This window comes from Cynocephalus volans, chromosome 7, assembly GCF_027409185.1.
Source record: "Cynocephalus volans isolate mCynVol1 chromosome 7, mCynVol1.pri, whole genome shotgun sequence".
In the NCBI taxonomy this organism is placed as follows: domain Eukaryota; kingdom Metazoa; phylum Chordata; class Mammalia; order Dermoptera; family Cynocephalidae; genus Cynocephalus; species Cynocephalus volans.
Genome location: NC_084466.1, coordinates 95,737,874 through 95,760,392, shown reverse-complemented (window position 1 = coordinate 95,760,392; position 22,519 = coordinate 95,737,874). Strand labels below are relative to the sequence as shown.

Genomic DNA, 22,519 nt, shown 5'->3' with positions numbered 1-22,519 from the left:
CCATGTTTTTTCTCCATTGCTGGATCACCCCAGGACCTCAGCTCTGCGGCCTGATTTGTCAAAGGAAAGAAGTGGGGTAGAGAGGACCTTGGACATGCATGTGAATACACAGCAGTGTAAAGAAAGATATTTCTGGGGTGACGGGGTAAAGGAGACTTGTGATAGCTTTGCAAAAAATTGATCTGAGAACTTCTAATATCTCCCACAGAATGCAGCCCTAGCCAGGCTCTACAGAATCTCATCTCTGTCCAGACAAAGAGCTCTTCTGATCTTCCTCAAAGACTGTTCAAGCAGGCACCATGCTGGCCTCATAAGATGGCCAAGACTTGTTTCAGTCCTAACCTCCAGAGCTACACTTGAACAACTGGGCTCTCATCTCACCTGGCATCTGCTTCACTGTAGTACTCTCTGGCCACGATGTCTTCAAACAGCTCCCCGCCAGTAACACTGTAACCAACAGAAGAAAAGGGTCAGAGGAGGCAGCAGTCTCTTGGCCAACTCCAGCGTCCAACAAGTAACAGAGTCACACTGCAGAACAGCTTTTAGAGAGGCCCCAACTGCACATGTGTTTCATCTGAGAGCCCAGAACATGTTCAATCCTTCAATGACACAGGGCCTCTCCTTGGGGTATCATGGGCCCTCCCTTCCTTCTGGACATTTCTGTTCCTATAAACTACAGATTAGCTAATACTCAGGCAGAGATGAAGATACAGGAATCTAAGAGAAAATAACCGACCTGCCCAAAAAGTCAAAGCTTTGTTTGAGACCAATACGAACACTAAAACGTAGTTGTCCAAGAAGGACAGATCTCCCACTGAGGCTGAAAACTAATGAGACCAAGGACACGGAGACCCAGCCCTGAAAATATTGGAGAGGAGTTTCCAGGAGGGGAAGAGCCACTTTTAAGCTATTAAACCATAACCAAAGTGGAGGAGAGACCAAATGGAGCCTGGTTTACAACTAATAAGAACTACCTTCAATTTCCCAGAATTTCTAAAGTCATGCAAAGAGCTGTATTTTAATTCTCTGCTAAGGGCAACACACCAAGAAACAAGAACAAAGCATCTGCACGAGGTGTGCTGCTGAACAGAAAGGCCACAGTGATGCCATGCTGGGACTCGGAGCGCTGCGGAGACACGAGGGAGTCGGGAGACCCTCTCAGGAGCTTTGGCCCAGCGACCTGCCCCATTACCAGAGAAACTGCACAATCAAGTCCTTTCCCTCAGGCAAACGAGAGGGACCCTCTGCAGCAGCTGAAGACCCATTCAGGCCTTTCCCAGGCCTTCATCTTGAGCCAGCTAGAGAGAAAGGCCCCCACACCCTCAGAAAGTGGCACTTACAGGTCAAACACGAGGTAGTGAAACCCTTCTTCAGAAATACTGTCATGGAGGCGCACTGTAAGAGAGGAGATAGGGACAGAGATTAACAGAGAAAACTCGGAAATCCTATTCTCCTCAGCAGCTCCACCTCTGCCCGCTCCTGCCAGCCTCACTGGGCTCCCTCCTGAAGGGAGACATGGCCATGTGCCCAGCGCCCCCAGTCCAGGGTTATGTGGCCGTGAAGCAAGACTCGGGCTCTGGCTGCCACCTCAGACTTAGGCAAGAGAAGGGAGCTTCATGGCTAAGAAGTCAGTCGAGACGAAGAAAAGCAGGAACCTTCCCAGAGGGGCTAGTCTCAGATAGCAGCCCAGGGATATGACGCAGGACAATCCTAGCAACGCTGAAGGCAGAGGGACGGGGAATGACAAGATGGGAAGGCCAGAGAGCTCGTTCAGAGGAGCAGATGGAACAGGAGAATTACGGGCAGGGGAAGGAGGTGGAAAGGCAGAGCCCAGCAGGAAGGGACATGGCACAGGATAAGGGCTGGTGAGCCCGGAAGGCCTCATGGACGTTCAGGCAACGACAACAATAACCATTTACTGAGTGCCTACTGTGTGCCTGGCCTTGTGGTAGCCTCTTGGCACACATTACTGATTCCAGAAGCATTTGTTGAGCACCTATGGTGTGCCAAATCCTGTCCTAGGTGGTGGGATTCAGGAGGGACAGACATAGTGCCTGGCTTCGAGGAGGTTAGTACTCCTTTTGACCACCCTGAGATGAATGTTATTCCCATTTTACAGATGACAACCTTGGAGGCTCAGGGACATATGTTTCTTGCCAAAAGCCAAAGAGTTTCTAAGTGGCAGGCCAAGATGTTAAGCGTTCTCTGACTCCAAAGACGGGTTTCCACCACTGCTTCCTGAACGTGGGGCAGCCCACACATCCAGGCAACAAAGCAACAGAGCCCAGAAGAGGGACTGCTGACAAATGTCGTACAGCAGCACCGCAGACAGGGCCGGGAGGGCACTGCACAGAGAAGACTAGGGCAATTCCCCAACGGCACAAAAAGGCCGGCGGGTAGAATCCCTTCCTGCTCCCGCCTCCAAAGCCCTTGGGCAAAACACCATCTTAATGCCTTCGAGGTCTCCACTTCAAGCTTCTGCCCACAAAGCCACCTCCAGGTTAAATGCCAACCACTGAGCATCATTCTAATGCAAACGGGCTATGCTTTGGCGACTGTCCCCACTGTTCCTGTCCCTCGCCTCCCCTGTACTCTCTGATGGGGAACTTCTCTTCCGAAGGGCTCCCTCTGCTTGACCTTTGCTCCAATCCCTGGCAGTTACACGAGCGAGCAAGCGAGCACCTCGTGGAGCACTCCAGGAATGGCCTGACACCAAACCAGCTGGTGAAGTGCTCGGACACCGAGAAATCACCGGGCCTCATCCTTCCTTGTCCTTGGCAGCCCGGGGCCATTTCCCCAGGGCTGCCGCACTTCTGCACATCCCCTCCGCTCCCAAATGACATCAGCCTGGACACAAAGTACACGACCCAGCAATCCCGCGGCGCCGAGCCATCACTACCCCGCCAGCGCTTGGTCCAGGGCCTAGCGACTGCATCCACGTCATGTTGTCTATCTTATTTCATCTGATGTGGTCACTCAACCCCCAGATCCCACCCTAATCAGTACTTCTGCGATCTACCAGTGAGATCAAAGGCAGGTGACAGACACTTCTAATACCCCTTCTCTCAAACCACTCTCTCCTATACTTGGGCAAAAGAGCTCATCTTCCCTTGGCCTGCGGATGGCAGAGAAGGGCTTTTAGGACAGAAGGAAGGAGCCACACGGCCAGACCCCTGCTTCCCTCCCACCCCAAACAAGCCTGGCCCGGCCCACTCAGCCAAGTCCCCCAAGCCCTGCCTCTTTCCTCCTCACTGTGCTTCTCTGGTCTCGCTGGTGCCTCGTGCTGAACCCTGCTGCAGCTGCTGCTCCCTCACTTCCAAAAGGACTTTCCATTTAATTAAAAATTTGCTATTAAAAAGCATTAAAGTGTGTAATACAAATAATCCCCTGGAAATCAACTGTCCCAGAAGCTAAAGACCAGCTTCATTAGGGAGGTGACTAATAGTAGCAGGATGAGGAGCTAACAGGACAGCAGGTACGACGCTAACAAGCACTCCCAGGGGAGTCCCAGTGCCCGGTCCTGTCCCCTGTACCCCCGCCCCTGAGCCCAGCACAGCAAGGCGGAGCACAGGGCAAAAAGTGCAGGACCCAGGCCTTTGCCCAGACATGGAGTCACTGGTGCTTGCCCTTCTCCAGGAAGGCCACACACAGAGCCCAGGTGTGGGAAGCTGGGGAGGGGAGTCAGAAGACAGGAGCAGCAGGGGAAGACTCGTCCTTCCAGGCCACCCAGCCTGGAGAACGGCTCTGATGTGTGCCCAGAGCAAGGCGCCCAAGACACCAGGGAAGAGGGGCATATCTGAATAAGACTCCTTTTTTTTTTTTTTAATTTGTAAAGAAAATTAACAAGGAACTGAGGACAAGAGGAGAAACTTGACTGCGCCACTGTAAGTGCCTACCTGGCAGCTTCTTGTGATAATGTCAGAATTATAATAACTAACACTCCGAGGAGCTGTTCCTATTTCAGGCCCCGTGCCATGTGCGTTACATGGGTCACCTTATTGAACCCTCGCGTTAACTCTGTAGGGCAGCTACTTACGTCATTCCCATCTAACAGGATGGGAAACTGAGGCTCCCGAAGAAACTTGCACGAAGTCACACTAAGTGGCAGAACCAGGAGTTGAAGCTAAGACAAACCGACATCAAGATTCCTGACATCGCAGAATCACTATGGAGTCACTTTCTCCATCTCTTGGGCAAAGGAGTGCCAGTCCCCATGAGCCCTGGCCATTCTGATTGCTCAACAGTGTCCATTAGGCACCTACCCTGAGCAGTGGGGCTGTACGTGGGATGGAGATAGCTGTGAAGAAGAGCTGGCTCTGCCACCACAGAGCTTCCAGGCAAAAGGGGAAGACAGGCTTTAAACCAGCAATTACACAAACATGCAACTACGCACAACCGTGTGCAGGGTTATGGATGCATGGAATAAAACCACCTGACACGCAGCCCATCCACGGTAATGACGGGGCACAAAGGTCAAGTCTACAGACAGGAAGATCTGGGAAGGGGAGTATAAAGCATTTAGAGAGTTTCAGCGATAAACCTAATTACTATTCTTTAAAATCTGTGGAAGAAAGGAGAAGCCAAAACACCGAAACACCTTGACTTGACATACTATATCTTCAAGGACTGAGAAAGCCACAACCCAAATGTTGGGGCTATTTCCAACTCTTCAAAAACCACCCCAAAATATGCCACATTTTAACTAACAAATCTTCCTCAAAAAAGCACTGAAAAAGTGTCACTGTTAAAAATGCCCACAGCAATAACGCAGTGGGAGGGAGGTCCCATTGCCCAAGGGGCTTGCAGGGGACTGAGCCTGTCCCCCAGGAGCAGGCTGTGGCAGGACTCCCTCCACCCCTGCCCTGGGGAGGGGATTTAGGAGCCGCTCAGTCATGATTGAATTTTCCTTCTTTTTCTTTGCAACCGTTTTTGCTACACTGAACTGTTAGCTGATGGGCCCTGGGCCCAAGGTAAATGGCAGCCTGGCTTGAATAACGTGTGAACTAAGTTGGGGATGGGACGCTGAGGAGGGACCACTTCTGGGAGTTGGAATCTCCATTTCTGTTTTCCTCATCTCCGTTTCCTAGTCTCCATTACTCTCTGAATCTTCTCAAAACAATGTCACAAAGGGGCCCAGATGACAAAACAGAGGCAGGCACAGATGGGTTAAATAACTTGTTAGAGATCACAGTTACTAAGAAGCAAATCCCACATTCAAACTTGGTGGATGCTGATTCCACAGCCACAAACCCTGGCTTCCCCAGGTATGGTCCACAGACCAGCAGCATGAGCATCACCTGGAGACTGTCAGATATGAGGAATCTCAGGTCCCACCCAAACCTACTGAATCAGAATCTGAATTTGAATGCGATCCCTGGCTGATTCATAAGCACATAAAAGTTTGAGAAGCACTGCTCTAAACTGCAATGCTAGACTGTGATTGAAACTGCTGGGGCAGCTCAGCACGGAGGAAGACAGTGTATTCATTAGAGGAGCCAAGAGCAGGGAGCGGGCAGATCGCAGGTGGAGCGCGCTTCATTCAGACTTCAGATGTCAGTGCCCCGTCTCCTCCTCTCCACCCCCCACCGCTGGCCACTCTCCCAGGGCTGTTTTGAGTTCAGCAGTATGCCTTACACCCAACAGGCATTTTTTGTTGGTTTGTTTGTTTTTAATTAAGAAACTTTATTTTTAGAGCAGTTTTAGGTTCACAGCAAAATTGAGTGAAAAGTACAGAGAGTTCCCAAATACCCCCTGTCCCACCCACACACAGCCTCCCCAACTACTAACATCCCACACCAAAGCAGTACATTTGTTACAATCGATGAGCCTGCATTGACACATCATTATCTGCCAAAGTCCCCAGTTTGCCTTAGGGTTCACTCTTCTAACAGGCTTTTTAAGTCCTGGGATAGAATAGCTATTAGGGAAAAAACTGGGGATGTAGCCCCCTGCACTAAATACCCCTTCTGAACCACGTGCCTCCGAGTCTGACAGCAGCCAGAGCTTCTCCACATGCTCTTTGCTCTCAGCGTCCTCAACTGTGCGCCACTGCTGGACTGCTTATATCCCTTTGCGATGGAGTTAAAGAGGCCAGGGCCCAGACGGCTGCAGCTCTGAAGGACAGAGCGGTGGAGAGAGGGCAGGAATAGTGAATTAGGGGCACAAAACTGGCCCCTCTCCTGCCACAAGCCAAGTCCGGATCCACGGCAACCCCCGCCTCCTGGACCTGCAGGAGCCCTGGTTCCCACTGGAAGCCAGACAGCTTGGCCAGCCAGCGCTCCCAGGACCCAATCCTGACTCACCCTTTCCTCTGCCTGCCCTTGACCCCGGAATAGGTCCTCAGACCAACACCCCTCAGGATGGGAGCAGTCATGAAACAGAAGGACAGTTCTAGGCAATCAGGTGCCAACAGTGACTGTGCCATGCCTGGCCCTTCCTGGGGCTGCTGCCCCCTAATAGGACAGATGGCTGGGATAAACAGTCCCTTCGTCATTTTTTATTCTGAACTGGGGGCAGGCCGTAAAAGGAAAGGGCTACCAAATCAAGTAAAGTCTAAGAAGCCAAAAAGTACATTTTTAATTCTAGAAATACATAAAAAAGAAGCCCAGGGCTTTTTTCAGCTAGAATCCCATGTTTGTCCTTCCTGTTCATTTCTCAGTTGTCTTCATTACAGCCCGTCCCTTCTGTGGTCAGCCACACCTGCGTTGCAGGGGCTGCAGATGAGCTTCTGCCTCCCTCATCACTGACCCCTACCCCTTGTTCTCCTCCCTGCACGAGGACAATTCATCACTGCTGTACGAGTTGGTCACAAGGAACATAAAAGTAAGGAAGTCACTGTCCTCAGATCTTGAGACACAGGACTGGAACACCAAAATGCTTCTATGATTGTGGGTGGCCTTAGCCACCCAAATGCTTTTTCTTACTGTTCTGGATCTTCTAGGTCAGAGGTCACAAGATCACAGGCCTACAGGGACCAGGTAGGCAATACAAATGTGAGACCACAGTGGGTGGCAAGGACGGTGGCTGGTGGGCTGAGGGGCCAGCCACTGCTCTGCCTCTGCTGATTCTGGCCAGGCACAGAGGCAGGCTCAGCAGAGCCAAGCCTTCTGATTTGAAAGGCTGGGAATAGAATTTTTTTGAAAATATGAAATCTCATTTTTAAATATTGGCAAATAATAAAAATATTTTTAGACCACTGAGTCAGCCAAACAAAACATGCCTGAATTTGAGATTGCTGTTCTAGGTGTTTCTCTCTGTTGGCGCTCTCCTACCCAAGGGCACACATTGGCCCCCACTGTGCTGCTTTCAGGTGAAAGTCTAACCTCAGAGACCACCCAGGAGCTCCAGTAGTTCTAAGGCCAGAACCCCCAGGCTGAGAGGAGCTGGCTCTGGGGAACACATTGCCCCAGGCAGGGCTGAGCACTGGCTATGCCAATCTGCTTCGGGTGTAACCCAAGCTGCTGATTGTGATCTATAAAGCCCTGCAGGGCTGGGGTTCTGGTTACCTCAGAGCTGCTCCTTTCCCCATGGGCTAGAGTACGACCTCAGCTCTTCTATGTAAGCTCACGATGGGTGTTCTAGCCTGAGATCTGGGAACCATAGGCTGGGTAGCTCTGGATGAAGCATCGAGCTTCGGCAGGTCGCTTCACAGCCCTGACCACCAACAGAGCAGAGCAGGCAGCCTCCAGGGCACTGTGGGAGCCCCGATATTTAGGCCATGCCTGGGGAGCACAGAACACGTGTTGTCTTTTGAGATGACTCAGGGCTTTCAGGGCTTTCAGGGAAAACCTAGGAGATGCTCCCTGCTCTGCCTAAAGCCAACACTGGGGTTCTGCTCAGACACTGCAGCCAGCCCAGTTTCTGTCCCTTCTGCAAGGAACGCCAAATCAGGGCCAATGCTTTTGGCAAAGACTATTCCAGCTGAACAATGTAAAACAGAGCCAGAGTGGGTTGTGGCAGGCAAACCTCCTCAGGCTTTAGAACAACCAACAATACACTCTTGTACCCCCAGTCAGGGTGGGAGCAGGAGAAATCCTCTTAATTTTTTCTCCTTCCCTATCCAAGTGACTCCTGCCATCCCTTCTCCAGAGAAGCCAGGCGGGTGGGCAGCTTGCTTTCCTGGCTCTGAGGAATACAAACAGGAACACCATGGAAACCCCCAGAGAGTGCAGGACACCGCAACAGGAACAAAACTCTTTCAGGTCCAGAAACAAAATCCTGACCCTTTCGTGAAGGCTGTAGATGGCCCCTGGCAGGCTAGCAGCCCGGAACCTCACAGGCTGAGGACCCTGGACTTCAGCCCAAAGGTGAGAAGAGAAAGGGAAGTAAGGAGCAGGAAAGCCATTCTGATGCCTCACACCCCAGCCCTGAGATGGTACCGCAGTGATGCAGATGCTCAGGTCTCTTATCTAGAACGCCCCAGAATTCTCAGACACAGCTGCTATGCTGCTCAGGCAAAAAAGACACCGGGCAAAGGCCTACGGGCAGAGGAAATTCTACGTACAAAAGCAGCGGATCTCTGTTCTCCCCTGCCTTCCCCAAAATACCCACAAAATACTCTGAGCAGGGGCACTCACCAATGTTTGGATGTTTCAGAAGTCGGCATATCCGGGCCTCACGTTCTAGTTTCTGGTGATCTAAAAGCAGAAGAGAGAAAACAAAAGCCATCAGCCATCCATTCTATTTGTGGTCACCTGGCTACTCATATTCCTTCAATTCTAAGGCCCCAACTCTGCACTTTTGATGGTTTGCTGAATTAATGCAGTAAATCACCATAATCCCGGAGACAGTTATATGAGCATTTTTCCAGATGAGGAAATGATTTAAGAGGTAAACACCTCCAGCCAGCGAATGGCAGAGCTGGAATTTGAACACAGGTTTTTAACTAAAATTCTCGTGCTCTTTCCACTCCATCAGGTATGTCACTGTGCCAGGGCATCCAGAATCTCCTTCTTCTTAGACATACTAATAATACTTAAGTTGTATTGAGCACCTAACATCTGGCCAAGCACGGTGCCAGGAGGTTTGCATATATCTTCTTACGTAGTCCTCACAGCAACCCTGAAACATAGGGATGCTGACAATGAAGACGTTGATGAACAAAAAAATGATGACCTAAAATGATAATAATAGCAGGTAACATTTACTGAGAGCTTACTCCTACACCAGGCAGATATACCCTTTCATTTATTCTCATAACAACTCCATGAGGTTGGCACTATTATGATGCCCATTTTATAGAAAGAGAAAGCAGGACACAAATCCTGCGCCTCCCCAGGATCCTCTTGGCTGCCCACTGCTGGGAGCTCTGACCTCTTCACACTCAGGCTCTGGGGTTACTCTGCTTCGGTGAAATGACCAGAATCTGCGAGACCCCAGATCCGAGGGAACTGATGGGTCAATTCTGTCCACGGGAAACCAGAGCTCCAGGAAGTGGAAAGAGGGACGCTACTCAAAGCCAGGAGGCTTAGAAGCCGTCTCCAGACCCCCTCCCTGTCTCCATTTGGTGGTATCCTGCCAAAAGTCACCTCCTGCTTAAAATCTTCCCTGCTCCTCTTGGGGGGTAATAACCTCTGATAACCTCCCCCAATCTCCCACTGCACTTCTTGGGACTCTCACATCATGTATTATATCAGTTATCTTTCAGTTACCAGCTCTTCAAAGTGGGGACCTCTCTGAACAGTGCTTCCTAGAATTCCTTCCATACACGGGGCTTAATCAGAGTTTATCAGTAACAAGAGTAGTAATAATAATTACCACTTAGAAGCATTACTATATGCCAGGCAGAGCCATGGCTATCATATTTCATCCTCATAGAAACTCTGTGAAGTAGGGATCTGATTAGCTCTATTACATTACAAATGAGGAAACTGAGGCTTAAAAAGATAAAGTAACCTGCCCAAGGTAACACAGCTAGGCGGTGGATGCATGTGGTCTGAGCCTAGAGCTCTGTTTCTCTATCACTATGCTATGATGACCTGATAAAGAAAATTGAGAATGTCAAGTAAAGACTCCAGGCTTTGGGGAGCAAAGTTCAGTTCACCTGGACTTCTCCATGCCTGGACAGGTACATTCACATCCACACCTGCCAAGCGATTCCTGTCTCCTTTGGTAGGGGTTTCTCCCCACCTTGCCTCTACCCTAAGTAGCAAAGAGCCTCTGTAAAGCCTCCCATGACCCTCAAAACCATCTCACCAGCTAGGTGCCAACTGTCTCCATTTTACAGATGATGAAACTAAGTCCCAGAGTAGTTAAATAACTTGCCCAAGGTCCCACAGCAGGAAAGGGATAGAACTGGGATTCAAACCCAGGCCTGTCAGTTTGAGATAATGCAGGGATTATGGACTAGAAGGAATTCGTATTTATTGTTTCACCAACCACTCTAGCTTTGTCGTAAACTTTCCCTCTAGTGACAGCTCTGCTTTGTGGAAGGAGGTGGGGACAGGCAGAGATTAGTTCCTACTGCCCAGCTAATCCATCCCAGCTGCCCAAAGATCTGGGTCAGGCCTTCCTTCCCCAGGTTCAGCATGACCAACAACAAGCATGCAGCCAGGATAACCCAAGGTAACCCCCAACTCCCACATCACCTGGTATCCCTTGTTCCCAGGCACAAGGATGTGGCCAGGGGCCTCCAGAAGCTGGGGCACTCGAGGAAGCAGTGAAAGCCCTACCTGGTGGCTGGGGCCTTGCTTCTTCCAGATCTGGCCGGATATGAGGGCGACCCGAGCTTCCTCGCAGCCCCTGGACTTTCCATGGAGGTACAAAGCCTCAAAGCTGCAGGCACACTGGCCCTCTCTCTGGCCACTCATCACCACTCTCCAACCCACACCTCTCAGGCTTGGTTGCCCAGGCAGATGCAAGAGAAAAGCATCTTGCGATGCGGAGGAGGTGGCTGAGAGGAAGGCCCAGAAGATTAGTGTCTATCTCTTCCCTTAAGTCTCTTACTGGCTAATGGTTTCAATTCCATGACTGCCATAGCACTAAAAATAAGGGCGCTCTGGCTTTACCAGTGACTCAGAATAGAAAGAGGAGAGACCCAGACTCAGGCTCCTAGCTCCTCAAAGGAGCTGTCCAGGACCCAGAGGGTCCTCATTAGCAACAGCCACCCAACTCCAAGGTGCTGAGCCCCACGTCCCATGCAAGGCCCATGTCTTCTCTGAACCTGGGGTCGCACCTTGGTCCTTGCTCTGTTTCTAAACCATGGAGAACAGCAATGAACGCATCGGTTTTGGAGTCAGACAGCCCTGGCTTAAGCCCAGCACTGCCACTCCAGCAAGTGATTAAACCCACCCGAGCCTCATTCATTCCTTCAAGAGATGCTCACTGAGGCTTCTATGTGAGAGGCACTGTTCTAGACAGCAGTGCACAGACAGACAAACATCCCTGCCCATATGCAGCTGACAGTCTAGTGGGGTTGGGTGTGGGGAGGAAAGACAGTGAGAAAACTCAATGGCACGTTAGATGTCACGGCAAGTGCTACGTAGAAAAATAAAGCAGGGAAGGGTGAGAGTGCACATTTAAGTGGGGTGGTCAGGAAAAGCCTCAGTGAGGAGGCGACATTTGATTAGGATGCAAAGGAGGTAAAAGAGAGAGCTGGGCGTATATCTTGGGAAAGAGTTTCCTCCCTCCTGAAATGGAGACAACAGTATCTGAGGTTTAAACAAGGTAAGATGGGTACAGTACTTAGCAGAGTGCCTGACAAGAGCCTCCTTTCCAAGGGCCTAGTGGTTAGGCAGACAAGGTCCCCCAGGCCTGGCTTGTGGCCACAGCTATCCCCGCAGACACCAACAGAGTAGGACCTGCTCTCGCCTGAGCCTGGGCAGATGCAGGGTCCACAACCAGCCCAACCCTCTGAGCTGGCCCTTGGGCTTCCCAGCAGGCCCTCTGTGGCAGTCCTGGGGGTGGCGCCCGCCCGTGTCTGCAGCCGGCAGGTGAAGGCCAGCAACAGGGGCCCTCAGAGAGGGGACCACCCCAGGCAGTGCTGCTGCCCACAGGACCCCTCCGGTCCCTCGGCCTTGATGGCTGTGGCGCCCTGCCATCCAGAAGCTCTCTCCTCAATGAGTGGTGTGGTTTCTGCCTACCACGCTCTCCCTGCCTCCTTATGCCCACCACGCACAGCCTGGCCACCACCCCAGCCTCCCCAGCTGTTGTCTCCAGCCCCCCACCCCCCATCTTCCTGTCCTGTCGTCACCTCCAGGGCCGGTCCAGGGTGGGAAAATGCAGAGTGCTCCACCCCAGCAGTGGCAGCAGCGGTGTTTCTGGAACAAGTAACGGTGTGTGGAGTATCTTTCCTGACTGCAGGGCATCCCGGCTGAACACAGCATCCCCAGCCCCAAAAGGGCGAGGTCACTTAACTGGTGTGGTCCACAGCGGTAGGAACAGGCCCTGGCTCGGCATGCCCAGGTGACAGCATACCAGCCCACGCTCCTGCCACAAAGGCGGCCTCCTCCTTTAAGACACCCCTCCTTCCAGCGACCTCTAGGGAGCAGCTCGGACCTCCCAAGGCTGACCTTCCTCCCACCCACCTTTCTACGGGCTCATCCCCACCCCCTCCCGCAGCCCAGCCCCCCCTTCCTGTTTGACAACAGCCACTTCCCGCCTTTGCGCAGGGCCACTTCCTGCCCGCCTGTGTGCTACTGCCATGGGCAGACCCACCCCTGCCGGCCGTCAGCCCAGCTCCAACCACAGCTCTCTGCAAGGTTTTCCCCCTCAAGAGCAGAGGTGGCAACAGGAGCAGAAAGCAGAAGCGGCCGTGATCAGGGACCCGCCGTGGCCCTCCAGGCCCAGCTTGGGCCCTTCACCAACAACCCACCCAGGACAGAGCCAGGCCCCGGGAAACGAGGATCCTGGGAAGTCTCAGCTCTCCTGCCTTCTGCCCCAGTGCCCCAAGATTTGGTCCTGGGCACTGCAATTTCACAGGAAGGGCAGCAAGGAGTGACCAGAGGCACAAGGGAGGCAGAAAAGAGGAAGCAAGAGAGGTGATGGCATGCAGCAAAGGGCGCACAGAGCCTAGAGCCACCTCTCCCCTCCAGCCCCGAGAGAAACCAAGCCTACTCCAGACGCACTTTCCTTCCCCACAGGATCGGGGGCAGACTCTCCAGGGCCCTGCCAGGGACTGACGGACATTTCTCTAAAAGCCAGCACTAGCTTCAAATAAGATCCTGCTGCCACCTAAGCATAGAACCCTCTGTAAGTGGGAAAGGACGCACAGCCCTACTGTGGCAATGAGGACCTTCCCGACTTCCAATCAAAGACACCTTCAACTTTTCAAAGGGCATTTCACGGGTCTGTGTCTGTGACCCCACATGGATGGAGAGGGGCTTCCTGTTACCCCATTGATTTCGGACACTCGATGTGGGGTAGTCTCATCTTGCTGCCCTCCCAACTTCCTATCCCCTCCTTCCCAGGCTGCAGAGGCCCTCGGCTGGCCCCCTTGGGCACCACTCTGAGCAGCAGAGAAAAGGGCAGCACAGGGAGTTGGTGTCATAACCCCCCTTCCCCAGCTGCTTGTACACAGCCTGGTCCTTAGGCACTAACCAGTGGGAATCCCAAGCCACAGTCCCACTGGCCTCACCTTGACAGTGCAATACCACAGCCTTCCTCTTTGAATCTCACTTGAAAGGTGGAAGGAGTCTCCAATTAAAAGCAAAGTCCAGGGCCGAGCCCGTGGCGCACTTGGTAGAGTGCTGCGCTGGGAGCGCGGCAACGCTCCCGCCGCGGGTTCGGATCCTATATAGGACTGACCAGTGCACTCACTGGCTGAATGCCGGTCACGAAAAAACGACAAAAAAAAATAAATAAATAAAAAATAAAAATAAAAGCAAAGTCCATCCACCATCTAACTGCAGGGGCCACGGCTTCTAATTCCTCCACACCCATATCACCTGCGGATGAGCTGAGGGCTGTGACTACAGCGGGACACGGCCCAGAATGCGCCCACCTGAACCCCTGAGGCTCCAGCCCTTAACCGAGCATCCTTTCCTTCTCTTCAGCCCTAACTCAGCAGTTTTAACAGAGCAACACAAAGACCTGAGCCCTACTTTGGCCTTTGGATCTCAAGACAACGGAAGCTCTAACTAAGGAGGAAAAGGACAGAACCTCCAAGAAGTGCCCAACAGCTAAAGGCTCCCAAACCAGCTTTTTAAAATTTATTTTATTTTTATTTTTTTATAAAGATGACCAGTAAGGGGATCTCAACCCTTGACTTGGTGTTGACAGCACCACGCTCTCCCAAGTGAGCAAACCAGCCATCCCTATATAGGGACCTGAACCCGTGGCCTTGGTGTTATCAGCACCACACTCTCCCGAGTGAGCCACGGGCCGGCCAGCCAAACCAGCTTTGACAGAGAAAATCCCCATGGGGTCACTAGCAAGCCCCAAGAAGGCAAGGCTCTGCCTGTAGACACTCTGGCCACGCTCAAGGGCCAGAACAGGTTCAGCCAATGAGTTCCCTGGGCCCCCGGCAGGGCTCCTGGTGCCTGCAGCCTTTGCCCACTGTTTTGGTGACATTTCCTTCATGGTAACCAGCCCCAAGTAAAACATCCCAGGAAGCAGCCCCTAAAAATAGCTCCTCCCAGGGCAGCAGCAGGGGGTGGGGGAGGGGAAAGAAAGAGAGGAGAAAAGAGGGGACCAGATGGGAAGCTGCTGCTGCTAGGGCCCAGGAAGTAGACATGGTGTCGGGGAGGAGTAGCTGGAAATCTCCCCACCACAAAGCCCCAAAAATGGGTGCAGACCAGAGTGGGGTCTTTGCCAGCAATACAGAGGGATTTGTTCCACTGAGCTTAGAGCTTGGGGCCTAGATAGAGAGGAGAGGGTGATACACCAGGATTCATCCCAGGAACAAGGTACCCAGAAGCTGTTTCAAAAGGAGGAGCCAAGGCGTAAGTGAAGGCCACACTGCCTGAGGATGTGGCATACCTACAGCTCAAAAACTAAAAAATGAGAAACAATAAAAACCCCAAACAAATCTCTTGTGCCTTGGTTTCCCCATTGGTCCTGGGGCAGATCTATCTGGCTGTGAGCAGGTGACAAAAAGCCTCTGCAAAGAGGCACTCAGGAGGTACAAAGTGCCCATCTCTTCCGGTCACCACCTTTCTGGCACCCATGGGATCAGGACCTTGTGGGCATGCCAAGGCTGTTCGGAGAGCTGCAGGCACAGAGATGCGACAGGAGCTGGTCACACCCAGCCCTCCCTGCCCTGTCTCCAGCCTCAGCAGAGAATGGGGTCAGCCACGCTCCTCTAGGATTTCAGCACAGCTCCTGACAAGGTATGATGACAGGGACCAGAGCAGGTGGCAGGAGGAAAGCAGGGGCCTCTCCCATGGGATGTGGCCACCTTCCAACCTCCATCCCCACCCCCTGGTATAGCACCCAAGTCACTCTGGGAAGGTGGGTGGGAGGGCAGGCAACAGGCCAGTGCTGTGGAGCTTAATCCCATAGCTCACATCATGACTGTATGATAGAACCGGCTGGGCAGAAGCCTTGGCACAGAGGCAGCACCTCCATCCACTTCCTTGTCCCTTCAGGAGAGAAGTCAGAGGAGTTCAGTCACTTCTATGCAGGTGCTTCATCCTCAGGAGGAAAGCACAGTTTGCACACAACCTCCTTGATGCTTCCTCAAGTCCCAGAGTCCAGGGCTGCACAGATTTCTCTTCCTTCTCACCTCCCTCCATTGCTGCTTCGCCCTCCCGTAACGTCCCCTCACTTCACCCAGATCCTTAACAGGAAAGTCTCACTCCGAGATACCACAGGGGACACAAATGTCATGGGGGCTACTCAGGCCAACATGGAGGGGGCGGGGACTTTCAGCTGGCACCACCCAGGGGTATCCCATTTCAGTCCCCAGGGCCAGCTGGATCCAGAAAGGGACAGCCTTTACTCTTCTGGTAGCCAACAGGTCACAACCCCAGCCACTCCGCCTGCCACAGCCTCAAACACAGACTGACACCCCAATCGGGGGGCCCAGAATGAGACCCCTGATCACAGAACAGCCCATGTGCACAGATGGCCACATACCAGCAGAGACACCACCTGAGCCAAGGTGTGTCTCGTGAATCCCAGAGGGCACGGCAAGAGCAGCTGTCGCTGCTGTTGCTGATTTTAGACAGCGTTTCTTAAAGAGTGGCTCATGGACCACCTGCATGACATTTGCTGGAGCACGTGGTAAAAATGCAGATTCTGGGCTCTCACCCCAGACCTCCTGGGTGAAAGTCTCTGGATAGAGCCCAGGAACCTGCATTTTTAACCAGTACTCAAGGTGATCCTAATATACACTAAAATTGAAAATCACTGCTTAGAGGAAGTCCCAACAACGGCCTGGAAGGACATTAATGACAAGGAAGGAGGAATCATAAGCTACAGTCTTCCTACACCTCCCACCCTGCCTTATGCCCAGGCACAGGTTTTTATCCTCATTTGTCCTCTCCTTCAGCAGCCGTGTGGGGCTTGCAGCCTGTCTCCCTGGATCAGAAAGTGGGGACCCAAGCAGACTACAAGGGCTCCAGCAACCTGACTCTGAGCTTCCTGGGAGCCAAAGCCAAAAGGCAACCATGATTGGTTACACAGTCCTCTTGACTATTCATTTAACCTGCATATGCTCAGTATGTACCAAGCACTTGGCTAGGGTGTGCCCACACAGAAATTAACAGATAAGGTCCCTACTGTCACCTCCCAGGTCCTCAAGAAGAGGAAAGCTTTCACTTACATTTAGCTTCAATAGACATTTCTTCACATGGGGTGCACAGATTAAATAAATAAATATAGCAAGTGCCATAACGGATTTCATAATGCTTTTTCTGGTAGCATCACTTAGTGAGGCCAAGGGCATTACCCCAGTATCTAGCTTAGTGAAAGCAGCTGGAATACAGAGGTTTCTTATCATGCTGATTGCTCCAAGGATCAATCCTGAATGATGCAGAAGAAAGGACCATTTGCCCTTCAACTGTAGCGATATGGGGAAAATGCTTTGCATATAAGCAAAGAGCAGGATATAAAATGTTATGCTCCGTGAGGTGAAAATCTGTATGCATATGAATAAAGATAAGAAGGGAATATGAAGATTTAAAAATAAAAAAAGACATAAGGGCTCAGGCTCCTTGGGGGGGTGCTTTTAAATCTTAAAATAACGCCTTATCATTGCCATCACCTGGCCCACCAGCTCCTGCATCCAAGCAGCCTATTTTAAATGCCTCCTTCGGCCTAGCAGAGCTCAACTTGGAACCACGGGTTCCCTGAAGAGCCCCAACTCCACACCTATCGCTGTTCTGAAGCACATGGAGTGACGTTATGTGACTTTCAGTGATTTTATGCAGACAAGCCCTCAAAGATGGTGTCCAATGCACATCCACATCAGTTCCGTACCCTGCAACCCTGCCACCAACGTGGACCACTGAGGCCACAATGACAAGAAACAACAGCCCAGAAGAAGGCTTCCCATCCAGATCTGAACTCCAGAAGACCAGGTGATCTCTTTCCGTACTTCCTGGGCCATCTCATTGGGAACGCCAAGGAGAAGCAGCTCTATACCTTCTTTCTTTCCTTTCAGTTTGCAGCACAGAGAGTCACAAACAAGAAAGCAGGCAAGCAGGGAGAGCCAGCAAACACAGCAAGCCCCTTCAGACCTTCAGAGATGACCCTGGTGGGCCCATGACATTCCCAGACACAGAAATCCAACACCTGCGAAGTCCTAGACAGACAGACAGCGGCGAGTGAAACCCAGCCTCAGCTGCTGCACCTTTATAAAATATACAGCGTAAGCTGAGAGGCTGCAGGGAAGCCACGGCCTTCACTCCCGAACCCATGGGCACCAGCCTAGTAGGGACCCTGGCCAACCCACTCCAGGAGCTCACATCCCCAGTGCCCGCACCTACACCCCCATACTCCCTCCATCTCCAAGACAACATCCTCCCACTCTCCTACCTCCAAACAGTACTGGCATTTACACAGCCCTGACCCCTCTTGTTGGCATCTGTGCCTATCAGCCAGGACCAGGCCTCTGTCCCAAAGTTAACCTGGCACACAAGGCTGCATGACATTGCCCCAGACTTGGCATAACCATCTCAAGAGAGGGGGAGTTGCTGTCTGAAACATATGATTTTACACAAGAATCCCCTTCTCGAGGAGGGGAAAAAACCCAAAGAGAAATCAAACCTCATCTAATTTGGGCAGGGAAAGAAAGGTAGCAGCTGAGAAAGATGGGACAAGGTTGAAAGGAGGTGAGGAAGGGAAAGGGACACTATCACATGGGTCAGAGAAGTTCGGGTGGATAGAGGAGGAGTAGAAAATGAAAGCCCAAGGCAGGCATCCCCACGGTCACCCCAACTATCCTCACATCCCAGCTGTCTCTCCCTCCCTCACCCCTGGGTCAGAGGACACCCCGGCGAGATAAGGAAAGCACAGCATCACATCCACCAGAGACACCAGACACCAGCCCCATTTCTGATGCACCAGGGCTATGCTGCGTGTGCAGGAAGAAGCATCCACTCACACGCCATCATCCCTGGCCAGAGGATGTCTGCCAGACAGTCCTGTCCCCATTGTCCCCCCTCCCCAGGGGAGGAGGGCATCTGACCACCCACATATCTCTATGGCAACCATCGGCTCAAACTCAAGATACCCAGAGAGAAAGAAAACAAGCAAGTCAACTTTACAGCCAATGTACACGCACAGCAAGAGATGGCGGCTGGGTGGGAGACGGCAGGACAAGCCCTGCTGGTGGGGATGGAGAGAGACTCCCCAGCCAGTGGCAGACACAGTCCTGCTAACAGGTGCCAGAACGACTGCAACATGACAGAAGCCCACTGCCACTTCCGTGGAATGTTATAGCTTCTCTAGGCGCTTGGGACATCTATTATGTTTCTTATCCCAGACATGCCCGCATCGTTATTGGCCAAAGCCCATGTCTTCCCCAGGGCATCTGTCCTGGCTCCTCATATATTTATGGCGTCCCATTGCCCAGCCCTAATTCCTTTCTCTGAGTCTCATAACCTTTGTCCCCCAGCTGCACCAGGCAGTCCTTGACGTCCCAGCCTCCATACTCACCAGGACTATTCACAGAGCACATCACACGTTGCTGGGTCTACATCTATCAGATGAGGTGAGTTTGGCAAGCACCCAATACAAGGTTCAGAGAGCGCACACTCGAGGTGTGACAGGCCCTGACCCTTTCCACCTCGGGTACTCAGGAGGACCTCACAAGTGAGGCTCCAAGACCCGGGCCTTCATGCTCCTCAGACCCTGAGGCAGTGCAGCTCCTGCCCAGACCAGGCCACTGGGAATTCCAGACCACGAGGCATCGCCCTCCACCCAGTACAGACTACATCTGCTACTGCACCACCAACTTTGTAATTTGATCAAAAAAAGCAATCAAGTTCATCTGGCAGGATTTGTTCCTGAGAAGCCCTCGCCAGTAGCAGCCTCCCCTGATGTTTACAGACTCCCTTCCCTTGGGAGTCTGTTCTGCCGCCTGGTGGGCAAGGGAGGCTGGATTTGTCAGAGCTGCTCACTTGCTGCATTTCCATCCTAAGTCACCACTGGGGCACAGGGACTAGAACAGGCCTGCAGTGGCCACCTCTGCCCCAAAGAGAGAGGTGCCAGATGTCCCAAATTAAGAGCTCTCCATTCCACGCCACCCACCACCCCCATATCCTCCACCTCCCTAAGGACTGACCTCCCTTGAGTCTTTGGGGACCAGTGCAGCTACCTACACCTCTTACATCTTCATTCTTTTCTACCTGAGCACGTCCAGTTCCCCATGCAACTCCTGGTCTGGCTGCAAAGTCCACCCACCCTAAAATTCCAACTCTTCTCCAAGTGCTACAGTGCACAACCCCCACCTCCTGGGGCATCTTCAGAAGAAGCCACAGCCCCTGGAGGCACCCCCAAGGAGAGGCCAAGATGGGAAACACTCACCCCGGGCAGACAACTTCTTGGTATTGATGATTTTTGCTGCATATTCCTGCGTGGAGGTTTTCTTCACACACCTGCGGACCACAGAGAAAGCACCCCTGGAGGGAAAAGGGGGAAAGAACTGGGATGTGGAGCAAGGCAGAGAGACACAGGCACACTTTGGGTCTGAAGACAGTGATGCTCCCACCACCAGACCTTTGTCACACTCACACACCAACGCAGTGACCACAACCATCTCACATGAGGCAGAAGGAGGAGGCCACCGCAGGACGCGGAATAGAGGTGGGTGGAGTGCCACCCGGCTCCCACCCGCTCACCTAGTCCCTGGCAAAGCGACAGCCCCGACCTCCCGGGCTGTACATCAGGAGCTGGTGGGCGATGCTTAAAACACACACCTGCTGCATCTCACTGATAGCCCTGCGGTCCCGGCCACCGAGAACCAGGGGAGAGAAGGGGACAGAGAACCTGCCCTTTCCTCAGCAGGAATAGTTGAGGGTAGGGGAAGGAGACGTTAAAAAGAGGGTATGATCCCCTGAGAGAGAAATCTCCCTCAACCACGGGGCAAAGTGAGGCTCAACCCCCTACAACCGGCTTCATCTCACTGCATCCCGGCTCAACCGACAGCCGGAAAAGAGAGGGCACGGTGTGACATCAACAGCTCCCCTTCCCCACGATATCTTCCTCTACGTCCCCCGAGATGGGCGCTCGCACTCTCTGGCTCTGGAAACGTCTGGGGGGCGGGCTGGGCGCCGCGGTGGGGGTGGGGGGCCCGGGCTGCTGCAGCGGCCCGCTCAGTGCGGAGGGGAGGGGGATGCTGCGGCTGCGGCGCGCGGCTCCCGGGACCACTGCAGGGATGGGGGGAGGGGACGGGGGTGCTGCAGCACTGCCCAGCGGCGGGGCTGCCATCCTGGAAGCGGCACCAGCAGGGGGCGGGGCCGGGCACCGCAGCGGGGTTGAAGCTGCAGGGGTGAGGAGGGTCCTGAGTGCCCGGCGCGTGGGACCTGGGGACGGGGTGCAGAGTGAGCTCCGGAGCAAGGTGGGGAGCAGGCAGGGTCGGAAAGGGGGGAGCTTGAAGGGTGCGGGAGGGGCGGGGCTGGAGGGCGCCCAGGAGCGGTCCGGGGGCTGCAGCCCGGGCAGCTGCTGCAGGGCGCGGAGGGGGCTGCGGGGCAGGGAGCGGGGGGCGAAGGGCCCCGGAGGCGGCTGGCGGGAAAGGCTGGGGGTGGGGCGGGCCGAGGGGGCGCTGCAGCGGCCGGTGCAGGGCCGGGGGGCGGGGCGAGGAGCCGCAGAGCGCCCGGGCGGCGGGGCGGGGTGGGGGGCCGCGGCGGGCGGCGCGCGGGCCGTACTTGCCGAGCTCCTCGAAGAGCTGGTAGTCGTCGGTGAAGCGGGTGCAGGTGGCGGTGGTGGCCATGCTGGCGGGCGGGCGGGCGGACGCGGCGGTGCAGCCCGCGCCGACGTCGGTGCACAGTCACCGCCGCCCGGCCGAGGGAGCAAGAGGAGGAGACGGGGCTGAGCCCGGCAGCACCGCGAGACTTTACCGGGGAGAGCGAGGGAGGGAGGGACACCCCCGCGCCCGCCCGTCCGCCCCGCCCCCAGCCCCGCCGGCCCCCCGCCCGGCCCGCGGACCGCCCCCGGGGAGGGGCTTCCCGCCACCGGCCCCGCCCCTCCCCGCGAGCCGCTGGGGCTGGGCCCCGCGCGCAGAGGAGCGGAGGGGAGGGGAGGGGGTCCTACCCCCGGGTCCCACCTCCGGGCCACCCGCCGGGGCGGACTGAGCTGAAAGATCTGTGAGCTCGTCCCGGGCGACCCTGTGAGGGCCTGGTAAAATGCGTGCAAGGGAGCGCGTGTGAGGAGTTGTGTCGACGTCTGGACCCCCGAGCTCTCTCGAGGGTCCCCCACACGCGGGACCCAAGCCCCAAGCCCGGCCCACACCATGTGGAGAGAGGGCCAAGGTCAAGGAGCCAGTGTCAGACTGCACACTCGGGAGGCGCCCCCAGCCTGTGCAGAGCCAGCTGCCAGCAGCCTCCCCTCGGGGAGCCGATGGTCTAGACTTGTGTATGCATCAGGGTCATTATCAGGAAAAAAAAAAAAAAACCTTTAGGCGAGGTTTGATCAGGGAGACCAGGCCAGGGGTAAGGAGGCAGGATGAACTCTGCCTTCCTGCACTCCAGCCTTGGAGATGAGAGAATGTTCTCTCTCAGGCTAGTAATAAAAGGGATGAAGTGGGAACGATTTGAAAAGGTTTTGTGCGTTGGGCTAGAAGAACGAATGGAAGAAAGGGCACCCTGTACTTTTATTTTATGGCACTCCTCACATTTCATAACGATACATTTACTGGTGTGAGAGGCGGTAGAACTAGACATAGTTGTCTGAAGAGTGAACTCTGAGTAGACTGCCTGGCTTGGATCTCTGGGCAACTCACTGGCCAGCTGTGTAACCTTAGGCAAGTCACTTAATCTTTTTTTTTTTTTTTTTAAAGATGACTGGTAAGGGGATCTCAACCCTTGACTTGGTGTTGTCAGCACCACGCTCTCCCAAGTGAGCCACGGGCTGGCCCCTAAGTCACTTAATCTTTCTGTGCCTCAGTTTACCTTATCTGGAAAAGGACAATATTAATAGT

The 22,519-nt window shown here is 53.7% G+C and overlaps 1 protein-coding gene across 10 annotated transcripts in view; it reads right to left on the bottom strand.

Annotated features, from left to right (window-relative positions):
- CAMK2G (calcium/calmodulin dependent protein kinase II gamma) overlaps nt 1-21,416 on the bottom strand; it is a 54,404-nt gene extending 32,988 nt beyond the window's left edge. For all 10 annotated transcript variants that reach the window (XM_063102030.1, XM_063102021.1, XM_063102025.1 and 7 more), the window contains exons 1-5: nt 21,249-21,416; nt 19,909-20,003; nt 8,577-8,636; nt 1,341-1,395; nt 382-447 (exon numbers count right to left, since the gene is read on the bottom strand). In XM_063102030.1, coding sequence (XP_062958100.1) covers nt 382-447; nt 1,341-1,395; nt 8,577-8,636; nt 19,909-20,003; nt 21,249-21,313 — 341 coding nt within the window. In that variant the 5' untranslated portion in view covers nt 21,314-21,416. The remainder of the gene's footprint in view (nt 1-381; nt 448-1,340; nt 1,396-8,576; nt 8,637-19,908; nt 20,004-21,248) is intronic.
- Between the last annotated feature and the right edge of the window lie 1,103 nt (nt 21,417-22,519).